The 18,467-nt window shown below is 40.6% G+C and overlaps 1 protein-coding gene across 5 annotated transcripts in view; it reads left to right on the top strand.

Moving 5' to 3' along the window:
* grm5b (glutamate receptor, metabotropic 5b) overlaps nt 1–18,467 on the top strand; it is a 487,360-nt gene that overhangs the window by 339,855 nt on the left and 129,038 nt on the right. For all 5 annotated transcript variants that reach the window (XM_073043359.1, XM_073043362.1, XM_073043360.1 and 2 more), the window contains exons 5-6: nt 6,808–7,054; nt 9,154–9,319. In XM_073043359.1, coding sequence (XP_072899460.1) covers nt 6,808–7,054; nt 9,154–9,319 — 413 coding nt within the window. The remainder of the gene's footprint in view (nt 1–6,807; nt 7,055–9,153; nt 9,320–18,467) is intronic.

Here is an 18,467-nt window from a genome sequence, read left to right on the forward strand (position 1 = left end):
CCTGATTTCCTGACAGAGGCCCCAAGGAATTTAGAAAGTACTGGGGAGTATTTAAAAAATGAAATTGGGATGGCAAAGAGGAGGTATGAAATATTAATATGTTTTATGATTTTGTACCTACCTGAGAGCATTCTATAGTATATTGACAAGAGGGTAATTAAGGAAAGAGTAGGGGCAATTGGATACCAAAATGGCAAAACATGCTTGGAGTCACAGTACATAGGTTAAGTCTGAAATGAATACATCTCATCTGTATCTGGTAAGGAGAAGGACGTAGAAGTTGGATAATTCAGGGGGGAGAATACAAAAGAGATTCACCACGATATTGCCAGGGAAGCAGTGTTTCAGCAATGTGGAGACACTGGAAAGGCTCGATTTGTTTTTATGCAGCAGAGAAGGTTGGGTTAGAAGATAAGAAGATGCAGAATGATCAGGGGCATACATAATCGGTAAGTTTTCCCCGCAGTAGAGAGATTTCCAGGGAATCTGAGAGGATCTTTGGAGTCAGAAGGTGGGTAGAATCTGGAACACCTTGTGGGAGTGGATGGTAAAGGCACAAGCTCTCACAGTGCTGAAGAAGTATGCAGACAAGCACTTGATTCACCAAGGCATAGAAAGCTATGGACCAAGAGTTAGTAAATGGGATTAGTGTAGATAGGTACTTTTTGGTCCCCATGGCATGGTTTATCAAAGTGCCTGTTTTTATGCTGCATGACTGCAAATCAATGAACACAAAACAGACTATGGCTTCTTGAATGCAAAGTCTTTATTAATGGTTTTCTTCAATTTGATTCTCCTGCAGTGAAACCTGTGCCCAACCTATCCCAGAACTCTCTCATTCTCAAATTAATTCAACTGCAAAAACACTCTTCATAATATTCAAGTCAATATAGACTGCAAGATCAGAACCAGTACAGAAAGCTTCTCTGTCCAGCCAAACATTGATAATCACCCTTGTTGGAAAGCTTAAGGCCTAATTAAGTTTTTCCTTAGTAAGAACTGTCATACAAAGTGCCTGCCAACAACTGTAGCATTAGGGGTGGGGGACCATGTGGTTCTTGAGAAACTAATGATTAGAATATGATGTAGTGGGGCAAGTAAAGGCTTCAGTAAGTTACAGTCCAGCAAATTTCTACTATCTCTTAGGCTGGGCTGGGTTCATGAGTTGCACTGGTCCACATACATTCTCATGGCAAGAAATAAAATCGGATTCCATTTCCATTGCACAATCATTCTATACTAGATTGTAGATAATCTTGTTGATAAATTCTATATCTCCGACCTTTACACCAGAGCTTGACTAGGCTTATCTACTGTAAGCTGTTTCCTGGAGTCTTTAGCATCGGAGCCTGTTTCTGTACTTCTGTGCTTTGTGCGTCATGTGCTGTAGAAATATTGAAAATACCAGATATGCCACACAGTGCAAAATGTCAGATGGAGCAAGAGTGCCTTCTCTAAAGGACTGCTCTTCTCTTTCCGCTTAGAGGAAGTTACCTGGCAAAATAAAAGTGGCCAAGTGGTAAATTAGCACTGCAACCAATTCATATTTGGTTGCAAAATGTAATTGTTGGATGGCAGGTTCTTTCTTAGCTCTTGCTGATCACAGCACCCTCACTGGATATTTAATAGATTCAATAAGAAATTCAGCAGACACATTTTAGTCAGACAATGGTTTGAAAGTGTACACCTATCTTGGATTAACAGTATTATGGGATAGCAGTGGGTGTTCATACAGTAGTTAGTTTGGTGTTCAGCAAAGGACAGTTTACTGTTCGTTTGTAGGTATTGCTGAGCCCACAGAGATCTAGAGACCTGACTGCTACATTGCCTAATACAATATTAATTTAATGAGGGGGGCAAGTAAGTCCCACCCCTTGTTTAAGCAGCTGATAGAGAATATTGAAAACAGCCTTGTTCAATTTTGGGCTGGCCCTTTTGCGGGTAGCCTGAGATACAGGCTGGTTGCACAAAATTTACTCCTAAAATATTGACTATTACCCTCAAATTCATCACATCACATTGCATATAAGTATTTAAATCTTATTTAGGTAATAGACAGTAGGTGCAGGAGTAGGCCATTCGGCCCTTCTAGCCAGCACCGCCATTCACTGTGATCATGGCTGATCATCCACAATCAGTACCCCATTCCTGCCTTCTCCCCATATCCCTTGACCCCGCTATCTTTAAGATCTCTATCTAACTGTTTCTTGAAAGCATCCAGAGAATTGGCCTCCACTGCCTTCTGAGGCACAGCATTCCATAGATCCACAACTCTCTGGGTGAAAAAGTTTTTCCTCAAATCCGTTCTAAATGGCCTACCCCTTATTCTTAAACTGTGGCCTCTGGTTCTGGACTCCCCCAACATCTGGAACATGTTTCCTGCCTCTAGCATGACCAATCCCTTAATAATCTTATATGTTTCAATCAGATCCCCTCTCATCCTTCTAAATTCCAGTGTATACAAGCCCAGTCGCTCCAATCTTTCAATGTATGACAGTCCCGCCATCCCAGGAATTAATCTCGTGAACCTACGCTGCACTCCCTCAATAGCAAGAATGTCCTTCCTCAAATTTGGAGACCAAAGCTGCACACAATAATTCAGGTGTGGCCTCACTAGGGCCCTGTACAACTTTGCTCCTATACTCAACTCTCATTGTTATGAAGGCCAACATGCCATTAGCTTTCTTCACTGATATGGTCCTTTATTTTTGAATTCTTGCTTTCAATGTAAGTAAGCAAGGTTTTATTTTTCCCTCATCAAACACCCAGGGACTTTACATTATGGAATTTAATTTCAATTTGATAACATCAATTCCTTGGGAGCATGCTGCCTTTTCTTCACTAATGTATTCCTCACAATATGTATTTAACAATTTCAAGCCTTGTTTTGCATTATCACTAGAGCTTTTCTTCTACCACGTTACAGCAAATTATTTCAGATTTTCTTGATTTTACAATTGGGAGACTAAAGTCTGAAGTTTATCGAAGTGATTGCCAGCTTCAATGCTTGTGACACTGTAGCATGGTAGTTAGCACGACAACTTACAGTACAGGCGACCTGTGTTCAGTTTATGCCACCTTCTGTAAGGAGCTTGTACATTCTCCCCATGACCGCTTGTTTCCCTCCAGGTGCTCCAGTTTCCTCCCACAGTCAAAAGACCTACCGGTTGGTAGGTTAATTGGTAAATTATTATAAACAATTTATTGATAAACAACTTTATCAACCAATCGAGAGATGATACAATAGCCACAGCTCTACACACCGTCCTTACACATCTGGAGAAGAAGGATGCTTATGTGAGAATGCTGTTCTTGGACTACAGTTCAGCATTCAATACCATAATTCTCTCCAGACTTGACAAGAAGCTCAGAGACCTCAGCCTTCACCCTGCCTTGTGCACGCAGAATTGGTTATACTATTCCATCAAATGCTGGTGTTTAGTCCACTGCCCCACTCTCTGTATAGCCAGGTAGAGCACGAGCTTTAAGTTCACTGATGATACCACTTTCATTAGTTGCATCAACCGAAATGATGAGACATGGTACAGGAAAGGCATTGCAAACCTTGTGCAATTGTGCTGGAACAATAATCTAACCCTTAACATCCGCAAGGCAAAAGGAATTGGTTGTTGATCTAAGGAGGTGGGGTAGGGTGGCTGTGCAGAACCCTGTCTATATCATCATCAATTGCCTTGGCATCCATATACCAGCAATCTCACCAGTTCCCGTCACACTAGTGCAGTTATCAAGAAAGTGCATCGGAGGATATCTGGCTTGTACATGAGGATTCTTTCAACCTTCTACAGATACACTGCAGAAACTACCCTGACTTCCTTCCATCCAGTCCACCTTCATGGTACTTTGCTTCAGGAAGACTAACGGTATAGTTAAGGATGCCTGCCCTTATCTCTCTTCTAGCTTCAGGGTCAAGATGAAGAAATTTGAAAGCCATGATGTCCAGAATGAAGAGTAGCTTTTTCCTCGCTATTGTCAGACTTCTGAACCAATCACCTCTCTCACACCCCGTTCCCAGTAGTGCTGACTCTTTCTACCTTCTCAGTTATTCCATTACTGTCATTTTAGCATTTCTTTGTGCACTACTTCAGATTAGATGGCAATCATCACGTTACAGTATCCTATTGTTGTATCATTGTATTTATTATTGTTAAGTATACCGTTCATTCTGTGAGCATCATGCAAGGAAGAAATTCCTTTGCACCCTAGAGTATATGACAATAAACTCATATACTCATAATCAACAAATAAACAGACCAGCATCCGGTAGCATTTTAGGAACAGCTTCTTCCCCTCTGCCAGTAGATTTCTGAATGGCCATGAACCCCTGAACACTATTTTGCTGACCTCCTTTGCACGAGCTATCTATTTATTTATTATAAGTTACAGGTTTTTTTATGTTTTGTACTGTACTGCTGCCAAAAAATCAACAAATATCATGGATAATAAACCTAGGATTCTGATTCTGAATCTTGCTGTAATGAAACCAAAGGATTCACTTTCAACTTGAAAGATTGCATTGGGGATGTAGCTCAAATCCAGAATTCATTAGGAGAGGGAGAGACAGACAGACAGACAGATTAAGAGAGACACAGAGAAAGAGAGACAGAAAGAGAGAGAGGGAGAGAGAGAGACAGAAACAAAGAGAGGGTGAAGAGACAGAGACAGACAGACAGACAGACAGACACAGACAGAGAGAAACAGAGAGAGGGAGAGAGAGAGAATGTGTGTTGGCTGATATCCAGGTGTATAGTTCAATTTGTCATATTTGGGCTGACATTCAAGCACAATAGCTACAAGAATGGAAATCACATTAATTAATATGGATTCAAAACATGGTCGTGAGATGCAGGATGCAACAATATCTTGAGGAAGGGATGATAAAGTATGGAACATTTATCATTGTATGAAAAGAAAGAAATTTTCCAAATAATTGTATTACTCATACTTTCCAATTTTTTCCCAGATCACTTTGAGGTGTTTGAATAGAAATGTTGTAAATGCTAAGCACAACTAATAGAATCATCATTGACATTTCAATTCAGTTGAATTATGCAGAGACTGATGCAATTTTCTTTTTAAACTACTTCCACAGCAATGAATAGAAGAGATGTTATTGTTATACATTGAACTATGGCATGTGCAAGCACCGTCAAAGTGAACATAAAATGTGGCTGTGCAAACTCCTGTACTAGAAGCTGAATTGTGTAGTAAACTATTACAATTTGCACAAATTCTGCAATTTTCCTATCAGGTCCTCACTGCACCTGACATGGAAGAGCCTGGATGCACACAATGGTGTCCATTGGCATGTGATATGGGTTGAACACCTCTCCTGTCAGTTTAGGTGACACATGTATGGCTATCCACGCAGACGCAGCGCTGCGCATTTCTTATGCTAGCTGTATTGTCATTGAAAGGGGATTTCTATAAGCCTGACACTGTGCCCAATTTCTTAAAGACTTCAGACTTGAGCGTCCTACCTTCCCTTCCCCAGCTTCCCCTACTAATATCAAAACTGCTGGTTTGAATACGTGAGTTTGACTTCAATTACATAAATAAATCTGGAATAAAACTTGGTGATCAGTAGTGATGTTTGTGAGACAATTAGAATATTGTAAGAAAAATCTGGCTTCCCAATATCCTTCAAGAAAGGAAGTCTGCCCTTATCTGGTCTGGCTTATGGTTGGTTTTCAACTGCTCTCTGCAAAGGACTGGTAAATGATTTGGTTCAAGAGTAATTGGGATGAGTGATAAATGCTTGACTTGCTAATGACACCCACATCTTGCAATTGACTTAAACAAGAGACAGTTTTCTTCGCTTTGAACTATTGACAGTGCATTAAAAATAATTTACTATCAGGTCAAATAATCCTTTTGTCACAAGCTGAGTGCAGGGAAACTGCTTGTACATAAATAATAGTCTCAGTTTAACAAAGCAGACATTGCCAGGCTAAACAGCATTCATTGACAAGGCCAGATGGATCACAATGGCATATGATGGTCATTTCACAAAGTTAACATTCACTGTGCCTGAGACTATCTCCTTGCAAAATTCTAAGTTCCCTTAAGAAATGTAATCGTCAGTGATATGTACGAATCAAGTAAGTTTTGCTCTGTTATAAAAACTTAATGTATTCTGCAGATAAAAGTAGATCTCCCGTTATACTAAATTACTTCTTATAAATATTTTTGACTTTCAAAGCACTTGCAGCAATTTTTCTTGTTTTGTGGATTGTAACATAATTAATGTAGACATAGAACATTTTTAACTAGTCTGTATGCACAATTATCTCAGAGCGCTTCACAAGGTGTGGGTAAAATGAAGGATTAGAAATGGTGAGGAAAATGATAATTTTATAAACAGAAGACAAACATTTTGAGTGGTTCTGATACAGTGAATGGTGGAGAAGAATCCTAAAACAATTTTCAATATAACTGCGACAGTATAAACTGAAATACTCATTTATAATGATGCAAAGTACATGGGAAATCCAATGCAAAGTACATGTAAGAAGAGTGGAGAACATAGTCAGTGCCCCAAGGTAATTCATAAGAAAAGTGAATGTTATGATCTCAAATCAGTAGAGAGTATAAAGTGGTTGAAGCACCCATTTCAATTCCAATGGCAATGTGCCAATAGATAATATCCAAAGGAACCTCAGTTCAGTTTCTGTTTATCTTATGCTCAAAGGGTTATATAGTAACTTCATGGCGATCCCTGGTTTAATAATGAAACAGTTTTTGATCCAATATCTAATATAGATCTTTTTGTATTCTCTGTGACACCAGGAACAGAGTCATTACAGGAGCAATACGTCCAAGACACCAAAATGGGATTTGTGATAAATGCGATTTATTCCATGGCCCATGCTCTACACAACATGCAGCAAAGCCTATGCCCAGGGGTTAATGGGCTGTGTGATGCAATGAAACCTGTTGATGGAAGAATACTACTAGAATTTCTCATGAAAATCAACTTTACCGGGGTATCTGGAGATTACATCTCTTTTGATGAGAATGGAGATTCACCAGGAAGGTACATTTTTATGCAAAGCTTTCCCTTTAGGTGGATCATTTATGATTATTACTAAATGTTTTACTCTAAGATTTTATCATCAATCTTCAAATTTCATAAAGATAGAAGTTTGCCAATCTGAATAAGAGGTAAAAATGGGCAAACTGCATGAAGAATGTCATAAGCCATCACATCAGTCAACATCTACTTCTTAATTCCATTGATTTCTGTAATTGATATTTTATTCTCATACAGTCTGCTACATTATGCTGTTTGATACAGGTACTTTCAGTTTTGTATAAGCCATCACTATTAAATCCATTAAGTGTATGTTAGTGGAGGATTGTCAAGTTTCCTTTCATGCCAATCAGCATTTGATTCTCATGGGTTTGCTTTGCCAGTTCTGCTTTCTACTTCACTTAGTCTGGTTCTTATTAGAGGAATTTAAATGATGTGCATCACGCACCCTTTCTTTCATTTTAACAGATCCTTTAACTCTACAAAGTCCCTTTCCCTCTCATCTTTCCCTCTCATGGAATGCTCTTAATCTGCACCTAAGATACAGTATTACCTCCTAAAATATCACCCATTACTCTATCAAGTTTTGAGTGTAAACCTAACCACTTTATCATTAAATCGTCTAAGTGTTCTAAATAGTTTCCTAAGTGTTCTCTGGCAGGCATTTGGTCCATTTAACTGACATAATTTTACAACATCAGATCCAACAATATTTCCTTCATAATTAAGCTTCCTGAACATGCTGTAGAAGGCTTTCCCCCGCCAGCCTCCCTCCTCCTACCCCTAACCCTACCATCTTCCTACTCCCACTTTTCCTTTTGCTCTAATATTATCCCATTCAATATTTTGGGTAGTCCAAGGCCCACAGTATCAGTACTCCGTATTTCAGAAACACCTCTGAAAATTCTCTCTTCAGATTTACTTCCATAATCCTCTTTGGATGCCTGTCGAAAACACTATTGATCCAAGTATACATTTTTCACTTCCCTAAATGGATTCTGTCCATAATTCTTCAGGAATCTCCTCAAACGGCAATGTCTTTCCTAATCAGTACATCGAGCCTACTTACTTCCCTTTCTCCCTTCCCTATCTTTTCCCATTGTTTTATACCTGTGAACAGTAAATTCCCCAGGTGCTTGCCAGTTTCTGGTATTGCTCTTTTTTCATGGTCTCACATGTGATTTTTGCTCATAGCTTACCAGTGTTACTCACCATACTTGACATGGTAACATGTAAGCTCCCTAAGCCTGCTTTTGCAGTCCTTCTTAGGCTTCTCCTTTCTAATCTGCAACTATCTGAGCCCCAATCCAACATGACATATTAGGGAAATCGTGGGGTCCACCATATTATGCTTCTGCTGCAAGTTTTCGCCTGAGCTGCAGTGCAGATTGTACCCGGCTCACTCCTTGGCACATTGACTTTCACTCTTCTAGACCCTGGAACAGAGAGGTGACAGAAAATCAGGGGCAGTGACACGAGGGAAATTTGCACCCAGTAGCCTGGGTCAGTGACCGTTAGAGAAGGCAAAAAAATGGGGGAAGTCAGGGGAAGCACAGAGGACTGCCTTTAGTTTTGGGAAGTCATACTCAGCCTGTGGAGAGGAAGCAGGCCTTGAGGCTGTTTGGACTTGAATATGGAATTGGACTTGGCTGAATTAGCTTGAGTTTGGGAGATTTTCCCCGTCCCATGTCTGAGAGGGAGAGAAGTTATCCCATATGTCCTCAGTACTCAATGACGGCCACTTGCGCTCTGCTCCTCATCGAAGAAGAATAGCTGATGGCTGAGCAAAAAACAGCAACAGGTTCTCAATGGGAGGCACACCATAATTCACAGGCATAAAGTACAAGATGTGTTCATGTTGTTTAGCTGTTTGCCCCCAGAAATGAATGTACCTGCTAACTTCTACAAATCATCACTACTAAGAAAGAGTCAGTATTATTTTTCTGCAATCTTGTCTTCAACGTTTCTCAGTTTTTTGAAGTTCATCTTGTAGTACTTCCAGCTCAGGTATCATCTAAAATTTTCATTTCTTTCAGCACCTTAGTTCTCTATCCTAATTCTCAGATTCTTAATACTTGTCTAACAAATTTTCTTACATTTAGGTATGAAATCATGAACTTTAAAAAGCTGAGAAAAGGCACTTTTGACTATATTAACATTGGAAGTTGGGACAATGGGGAGCTGAAAATGGATGATTCTCAAATTTGGGCCAGTAAAGATGTTGTCCAATCTGTCTGCAGTGACCCGTGTGCTAAAGCTGAAATAAAGGTGAGTAGGTTGTATTCATATCATGAAACGCACAAAATCATTTCGTTTCTCAAAGCATCAATTTTCACCCAGTGATCTTGTTTTCATTTACCATCTTGTTCTAGTTATATGACTACATTACACATTTTTAAACATGTAATTGGCTGAAAGCTGATGGGTGTCTTGCAGATGTATGGAAATCAGGGAGGCCTATGACTTCAAAATGATCACACTTGTATTTATCAGGGTTGGACTAGGGAACTTATGCCATAAAGACAGAAACTGCTTGAAAAATCATCAGGTCAGGAGCCATTGGTGGCAAGATCAATAGAGTTAACATTGCAAACTAAGGACCCTTTGACCTGAAAAATTAAACTCTTTTCTTCATTCCACCATTGTTGCTTATTGTGCTGTTTCCAGCATTTTCTGGTTTTATTTCAGATTTCTGGCATCTACAGCTTTTCTGATTTTCATTCACTATACAACAGAAGTTGAGATGGTTTTCTAATGAGCTGATCAGATCAATAAATGGTCATTAAGCAAGAGAAGTTACCTGTCAAATTTAGTCATAATCTGGACTTCAGTGCTCTTATTCTGTAAAGTAATTTGCTTCAGCTAAGTTGATATTCCTAGCTGCTCAATTTGTTGTCCAACACACTGACAAACACAAGAAATTCAACAAACTTTGAAGATGATTCTTTAGGGCTGAGGATGATTCCACATCAGTTCTGTGAGTTCAGAGGTACCTACCAAGACCAGTGTGGGACCCATATCCATGATACCGGGCTTCCATGTGCTCTGCCAAATTCTCTCAAGGGTCTCTGCATCATCCCAAATGCAATTCTATATTTTAATTAATCTCTTATCAGGGATTTTGAGGATTAAGTCAGGATTTTGCATCTAACAAGCAGGTCTTGAGAGCATTGCTTGATATTCCCTCATTCTACCTGTTGATCTTCTGCTCTGCCTGAGCTTGGAAAGGCACATGGTTCTCAGGAATCTAGTGCTGGGCATGTGAATGATGTGTTCATCAGAACCAAGTCTCAGCGAAAGGGCTGTTGATCAGAGTGAACTTACAGATGTTGGTTTGAATATTTGTTGGTATATTTGGAGGATTTTGCAGAAACAGCATTAGTGTTACCTGCCCTGTGCTTTCAAAAATCTGCTGCTGCAGGCAGTCCAGGTCTCTGAAGTGAAGTGTACAGGAATGTAGGAGTCGCTTTTGCTTGATAATCCATGAGCTTTGCGTAGGCCTAAGGTCTTGAATTTTTGGCACTCTTTTCCTTGGATGACTTTGGGACTAATGGTGAATTTCAACATTAATGTTTACCTTAGAGGAGGCATATGAGAAATGGAAAATGGTCCACATTTTACAGAACTCTTTACTATTGGGGCAAATTTGTAAATCAAGAGCAGGTTGGAAGGAGAACTCTGTATTGCCAACTTTTAGTGTAAGAACATTCTCTTTCATAGTTGATTGAGCAAGTTGAGAATGGCAAGATCATACATAAGCATCGTCTGCGTACCATAAAGCACCTATTGAGAATGGGCGAGATTGGCCTTCATGGAGAGTGGAATGGATGTGATGTGGGTTCAGCAGGTTTCCTTGTAAATTAACTCCACTTCAGCAGGAAGCTTGTTGGAGATGACGAGTAGCACAGTGGTGAGAGGGATTTGAGGAAGTGTTAGAGTGAGGATGTAATCTTGCTTGACATCATACTTAACTTATACAGGCTGTCCCAGGTGAAGAATGCTTGACTTAGATATATATATGTACAGGTACATATGATTGAGCTTCCATAATATTGTTAAATTCAAAAGCCTAACATATATAGATAAATTTATTCCTACGAACAGAAGAACCAGTTTCCTCTCCCTCTCTCTTCCCTCTTGTTCCCTCTTGCTCTTTCTTATTTATTTTATATCCTTTTGAAGGCATTCATTACACTGCTGTGGAGAAAATGGACAAAATCAATTTATGGACAAGTGTAAATACAGAACACATTCACCACCCAAGGACAATCTGCAATGGCTCATTTGTGACTCCATTGATTACATTTCCAACTTCAGTGGCATAATGAAAGAGATGAAGTGTGGATATGAAGTTCTCCTGTCACCAACCTCTTAAGCCTCTTAATATTAGAATCCCTGGGCTTTAGCAGAGTAACATTCAGGTCCATTGATGCAGGATCTGTTCACCAGGATCCTGATATCCCTGAACTTCATACCAGGATGTTGAAGATATTTTGAGTGTGACCTTTTTTTGTGTAGTGTAGCCATTGAACATCTGTTATTATGCAGACTTGACAGAGCAGGGTCTTGATCTGTAGATCCAATATGGAGAACAGGTACTGATGCATGGAAGCTAACACATACTCATAGGTCAACATGTATGTGACTGTCAGCTTTTAACTGTAAATTAAAACTTGATTTCTTGAGTGTAAAAGATGGAGTAACCATGAGGAAATAGGAGGGAGGACAGTTTTTATAAAAGTTTTTGGCCCAGAGCTACTACAGCGTTCATGCAAAGATATCAATGTCATTTGGGTAGCATGAAGGAAGGGTGTAAGAGTTTGCAGTGCTTTACATATAAACAAGTCACACTCACAACGATTGTATGCTCCAATGTTTGTAGTCTGTTACATTAGTTCAATTCCCCAAAGCAGCATCCACATATAAAATACGCCACAGGCAAAGAAATAAGAGGGAACTTTCACCCAAGTTCAAACTTAATTGTCATTCAACCATACATATGAATCCAACCACATAAAACAGCGTTCCTCCAGGGCCAAGATGCAGAAAGCAGCACCAACAGTCACACACAGCACATGTAATTACAACAGCAGAAAAGCATACAGTCACAAGCAAACACAGCCACAGTCCCTGAGTCTCATGGCTTGTAGGTTGATGATGTATGGATGGTGTCCCAGAGCCCGCAGCAGTCCTCATTACGCACTAGTGTAGCTGCAGATGAATGTAATTCAGCTTGTGTTCCACCGAGCGAACAACGGGAGGGGACAGCCACCAACGCAGCACGCAATCCAGTGGCAGCTCCGTCCTCCCCCACACTACCTCCAACACCTCCTTCCCTGGGTAACTGCAACAGGTGACCCCGCAGCAAGAGAGCCTGGTTTGTGCAATAACGGAATCTACGCAGATCCCCCTCCATCGGAGTCGCCAATGAGCCAGAGAACTAAATGTGGCAGTATTCCACAATACCAATCTCCAACAGGGTTTACGATCACAAGAAAAATACCCAAGACAATAATTTTCACCGTCTGGTGGACCATGCACTGCTTCTGATGCCTTCCTCCTGTAGCAGGCAGCAACACAGCACGCAACTCCACTACTATTGAACAGCTCGCTAGTGGGGTAGACATGCAGTATTTCATGTTCTTAATATTCAACAGTGTCTTGTAATCATAAAAAAACATAAAGGATGAACAATTACATCTTTGTATGGACCCAGAGAGACTGCTGTGACCGAGCACACTGTTATCTTGCTGGAAAGCAAGTTCATATCTTCAGTGTTATTCACTACATTGGACCAAGATACTTTATGACTACCTTTGTACACATGCATCTCAATCTTTTCCTTAGCATCAGCAAAACAAAATATGTGGTCATTGACTTCAGGATAGAGCAATGACGCTGAGGTCAAGCGTGTTGAGATCTTTAAGCTCCTGGGAGTGAACATAATCAATAACCGGCCCTGGTCCAGTCACATTGACACCATAGACAAGAAAGCTCAGCACCACCTCTACTTCCTCTGGAAGCTGAAGAAGTTTGGCATGTCCCACTGGACTCTCACCAATTTGTATTGATGCACCATAAAAAGCACCCTTTCTGGATGCATTGCAGTTTGGGATGGCAACGGCTCTGCCAGTGACAACAAGAAACTGCAGAGAGTTGTAGAAGCAGATTAGCACATCATGGAAATCAGCCTCCCCTATAAAGACTCTGTCAACACTTCTTATTGCTTTGGTGGTCAGCATAATCCCAGACATTCTATCTTGCCCCTCCAAGAAGATACAGACGGTTGAGAGTAGGTACCACCAGGCTCAAGGACAGCTTCTGCCTTGCTGTTATAAGGTTACCGAACGATTCCCCAGCTTGAGAAGATTGACCCTTACTTCACAATACCCCTTGTGGTGACTTTGCATTTTGTTATTGTTTTACTTTGCTGATGACACCACTGCCATAGGCTGAAGCAGGAAAGCAGCATCGATCATCAGAGACCCCACCACCCACGACATGTTCTCTTCTCACTGCTGCCATCAGGAAGAAGGTACAGGAGCCTCAGGACTCACACCACCAGGCTCAGGGACAGTTATTACCCAGAGGGGATTAATTCACTCAACTTCACTTGCCCCATCACGGAACTGTTCCCACAACCTATGAACTCCCTTTCAAGGACTCTTCAACTCGTGTTCTTGATATTTATTGTTTATTTACTATTTTTATTACTTTCTTTTTGTATTTACACAATTTGTGGTTTTCTGCACTCTGGCTGAACACAGAAGTTGGGTGGCCTTTCATTGATTCTGTTACGGTTATTATTCTATAGATATATTGAGTATGCCCACAAGAAAATGAATCTCAAGGTTTTATATGGTGACATATATGTACTGGGATAATAAATTTACATTGATACTGTGTTAATGAATTGATCTCTATGAATGATGTGCAAGACAAGTTTTTTTTTACTATTCTTTGGTAGATGTGACATTGATAACCCAATTTATCACAGCCACGTGAACATAGGGGTTATAATCTGTGTCTGCAGTGATCAGCAATTAATTGAAGCCACACCCAGATTAGATACATCTGCTGCTAAAATTCCTTTAAATGATTTTTTTTTAAATCAGTCTAAATTTAATCAGTTACATATGACTAGAAGGTGCTGTGTGGCTGCAATTGGCAGCTGATTACATGTGTATAAAAGGCAAGCAACTGAAAGCAATTAAAAATAAGGCAGGAGCTGAATCAGTCAAATAACTGATATATTGGCAATCACATGCTTGCTTTAGCTGTGGGTGATGCCATTTTCTGATCACAAATTGAACACAATTAATTATCCTGTGTGATTATTGTCAGTCACTGGAAATCTTATCTTCACTTAAATGCAAATAAATTTTGTGTAAAAGCCTGACCAGATCTTTGCTTGGTCAAAATTGTCATCAATGTATTCAAAGCACAGTCTGTCCTTTTTGCTATATTAAATAACCTAGAGCCTCAGGATTAGAGAGATGGACCATGGGAAAAGTCCCTTGGCCTACTAACCATCAACCACCCATTTACACTAATCCTACATTTATTCCATTTAGTATCCCCTTTCAGGCCCTCTGTTGGACATGGTCATCCATGGATGTTGTGTACCAGATGTCTACATGATGCACAAGCCAGGGCAGTATAATATGGGGAGCATGCTGTTGCCTTCCATATCCCTTGTATAAAGGTGGTATCATAATCGTACAGCCCTTCAGCTATTCTTTAAAACATTTCAGATTACTACTCTACTGCAATGCATGGAAATCTTTCCTTTTATAGTTAATGGTCTAAAATCTATTTAACAAAAATTGTTTAATCATCTAAGTAGAGATGCTATAAGACAAACGAAAGCTAAGATATAATGCATTATCTAACTTCAAGGAAAATTTAACATAGTTTGTTTTCTCAATGCTTTCTGAAATGAGCAGAATTATAAATTGCATTTCCTTAGTTTCTCATGCCATAGGTCAATAATATTCTTCATTCTAAAATGGGAAACATCAATCAAACTGAAAGTAATGCTGGTTCCCACTCACCCGGGAAAGCCACATTGATTTGAAAATTAATCTACTGCTGCCGTGTACTAACTTTATTGACTTTGATTGTTCACGATATATCTAGCAAAGGTGTATGTGCCTCTTAGTTCATTTAATTCAAAGAATTTCAGCTATTCAAGAATGTTCCTTAATGAATACACATCAATACATTAAGCAGGTGAGACTGAAAGAAAAGTGTGAAAATATTAATAACTAACTCATAGTTAAAAGCATTGAATGAACATGGTAGATAAAATGTTTCTGCAAGGTTACAGCAAACTGTGTGCTGAAACGTGCAGAGAGAAGGCTAATGGCTTTCAGTCGAAAACTCTGTGGGTGGCCTTGGAAGCTGCCTTGAAGCAGTTTAAGGCCTGGAAGTCCCAGGTGAAAACTAAGCAACCTAAATTCACAACATCTGTAGTTTGTAAGTTAACGTCTGTGCACTGGATACTCTAGTAAAGATTTCAAAGAATATATAAATTAAGGCTGATTTATACGTGCATATGGGCTATGCCACAATCTACGCCATGGCCCTAATTTTCACTTCTGCGTCGCTCTACACCATAGCGAGCATGCGTTGGTGTGCGCCAAAACGCTAGTTGGTGGTGGGGTTTCTATGCCACTGTGTTGAGTTTCTTCATGAGAGACATGAATGAGGAAATGCATTTCAAACATTTTCACATGTCGGCAGGTAGATTTGATGATTTGGTTCATCTATTTCGCATCGGTGTACAGACATGGTGGAGAAGAAGCAACCGGAAATGCGTAGGAGGAAATGTGATGCTACCAAGCGGACCAATCACAGTTGTTGCAGTCTGCATCGCCGCAACTCGCCAGTTATTTTTCTGGGGAGGTGCACGTCACCCTACAGCATAGGGTACGCGGTACCTACACCATAGATGTGACGCACAAGTATAGATCAGCCTTTATACAACTATGAGATTTGTTTGCTTACAGGCAGCCTCAACGTAAGAAAGCTGAAAGAACCCAATTTAAAATAAATAAATTAAAGACCAACACCCGATGCACAGAGAAAGGGAAGAAAAGAAACAAATAATGCAAACAATCAGAGGCTCAGTGAGTAACAATATTCTAAACGAAAATGAGTCCTTAGATCCGAACCCCGGAGCAGCCCGAAGTAGGTCCAGGCCTCGGTATCAATCCGTCATATTAGCGGGTATGGAGTACAGCAGCCTGGGGCAGTCTTCATAGCCTCTGCATCATGAAGAGAGGAGTTGACATCATGGGGAGCAAGCGAAACTGGCTATTATTTAAATTGTCCAAACAGCGTATCATACTTCACGTTAGGACCCAGGCACCTCTGCAGCAGAGAGCCGTGGGCTTAGAAAAACTCCACCCAGTGACTTGCACCGGGCCCAGGTTTCAGCCCGAAGCCACTCTCAATTTCTCCAAATCGGCTCCCATCATTTCTGCCTGGCTTATTAAGGCAAATGTACCTGCACTCCTTCAATTATCATCCCTGATTGTGTGCTACCTTGATCTACAGAATGGTGAGAGGTGTGTCACATAATGAGGTGGAATAGATGGCCATCATATTGACCCTCAGCCAACATCGTATACTCAGTGGCCATTTTATTAGATGCCTTCTGTACCTAATAAAGTGGCCACTGAATGTATGGCCATGGTCTTCTGCTGCTGTTGCCCATCCACTTCAAGGTTCAATGTACTCTGTTGTGCATTTAGAGATGCTCTTCTACACACCACTGTTTGTCGTGTGATTATTTGAGTTACTGTCACCTTCCTGTCAGCTTGAACCAGTCTGGCCATTCTCCTCTGACCTATCTCATTAACTAGGTGTTCTCACCCACAGAAATGCCACTCACTGTTTTTTTTTGTCTTTCACACCATTCTCTGTAAACTCTAGAGACTGTTGTGCATGAAAATCTCAGGAGCTCAGCATTTTCTGAGATAGTCAAACCACCCCATCTGGCACCAATAATTACATCACAGTCAAAGTCATTTAGATCACATTTCTTTCCCATTCTGATGTTTGGTCTGAACAACTGCACCTCTTGACCATATCTGCATGCTTTTATGTATTGAGTTGCTGCCATGGGATTGGCAGATCAGATACAGGCATTTGCATTAATGAGCAGGTGTACAGGTGTACCTAATAAAGAGGCTCCTGGGTATATTTCCTTACATTGTAGAAGGAGATATTTAGAGTCACAGCGAAGTGGAGCACAAAACAGGCACTTCAGCCCAACTAGTCTGTGCCAAACTTTGTAAACTGCTGACTTCCATTGACCATCACCAGGACCATAGCTCTCCATACCCCTACCATTTATGTACCTATCCAACCTTCTCAAACATTGAAATCAAGCTCACACGCACCACCTGTGCTGGCAGCTCAGTCCACACCCTCATGACCCTCTGAGTAAAGAAGCTTCCCCTCATGTTCCCCTTAAACTTTTCACCTTTCATACTTAACCCATGACTTCTGGTTGTAGTCCCACCCAACCGCAGCGGAAAAACCCTGCTTGCATTTATTCTATCTATACCCCTCATAATAGTGATTACCTCAAATCTCCTCTCAATCTTTTACATTCCAAGGAATAAGGTCCTAATCTATTTAATATTTCCTTATAAATCGGGTCCTCCAGACCTGGCAACATACTTGTAAATTTTCTCTGTACTCTGTCAACCTTATTTATATCTTTCCAGCAGGGAGGTGACCAAAACTACACACAATACTCTAATTTGGCCTTACCAATGTCTCATACAGCTTGAACATTACACGCCACCTCCTGAACTCAAGACTTTGATTTATGAAGGCCAGTGGGCCAAAACCTTTCTTTACGACCCTATCAACCTGTGAGACCACTGTCAATGAATTATGGACCTGTATTCCCAGGTTCCTTTGTTCTACCACACTCCTCAGTGCCCTGTTGTTCACTGTGTAAAACGTACCCTGATTGGTCCTACCAGAGTGCAACACCTTGCATTTGTCAGCCCATTTTTCCAGCTGGTCCAGATCCCTCTGCAAGCTCTGATAACCTTCCTCGCTGTCCACTCCCCCTGCAATTTTGGTATCATCTGTAATTTTACTGATCCACTTAAGCACATTATCATCCAGATCATTGAAATACTGTAGATGAGAAACAACAATGGACTCAGCACTGATCTCTGTAGCACTCCCCTATAGTCACAGGCTTTAGTTAGAGAGGCAAATATCTACGACCACTCCCTGACCTCTCCCACAAAGCCAATGTCTAATCCAATGAGTACCTCATCTTGAATGCCGAATGACTGAACCTTCTCGACCAGCATCCCATGCGGAACCCTGTCAAGTGCCTTGCTCAAATCCACGTAGACAACATCCACTCTTTGCCTTCATCCAC

The sequence above is a fragment of the Hemitrygon akajei genome, chromosome 4, assembly GCF_048418815.1.
Source record: "Hemitrygon akajei chromosome 4, sHemAka1.3, whole genome shotgun sequence".
Taxonomy (NCBI): Eukaryota; Metazoa; Chordata; class Chondrichthyes; order Myliobatiformes; family Dasyatidae; genus Hemitrygon; species Hemitrygon akajei.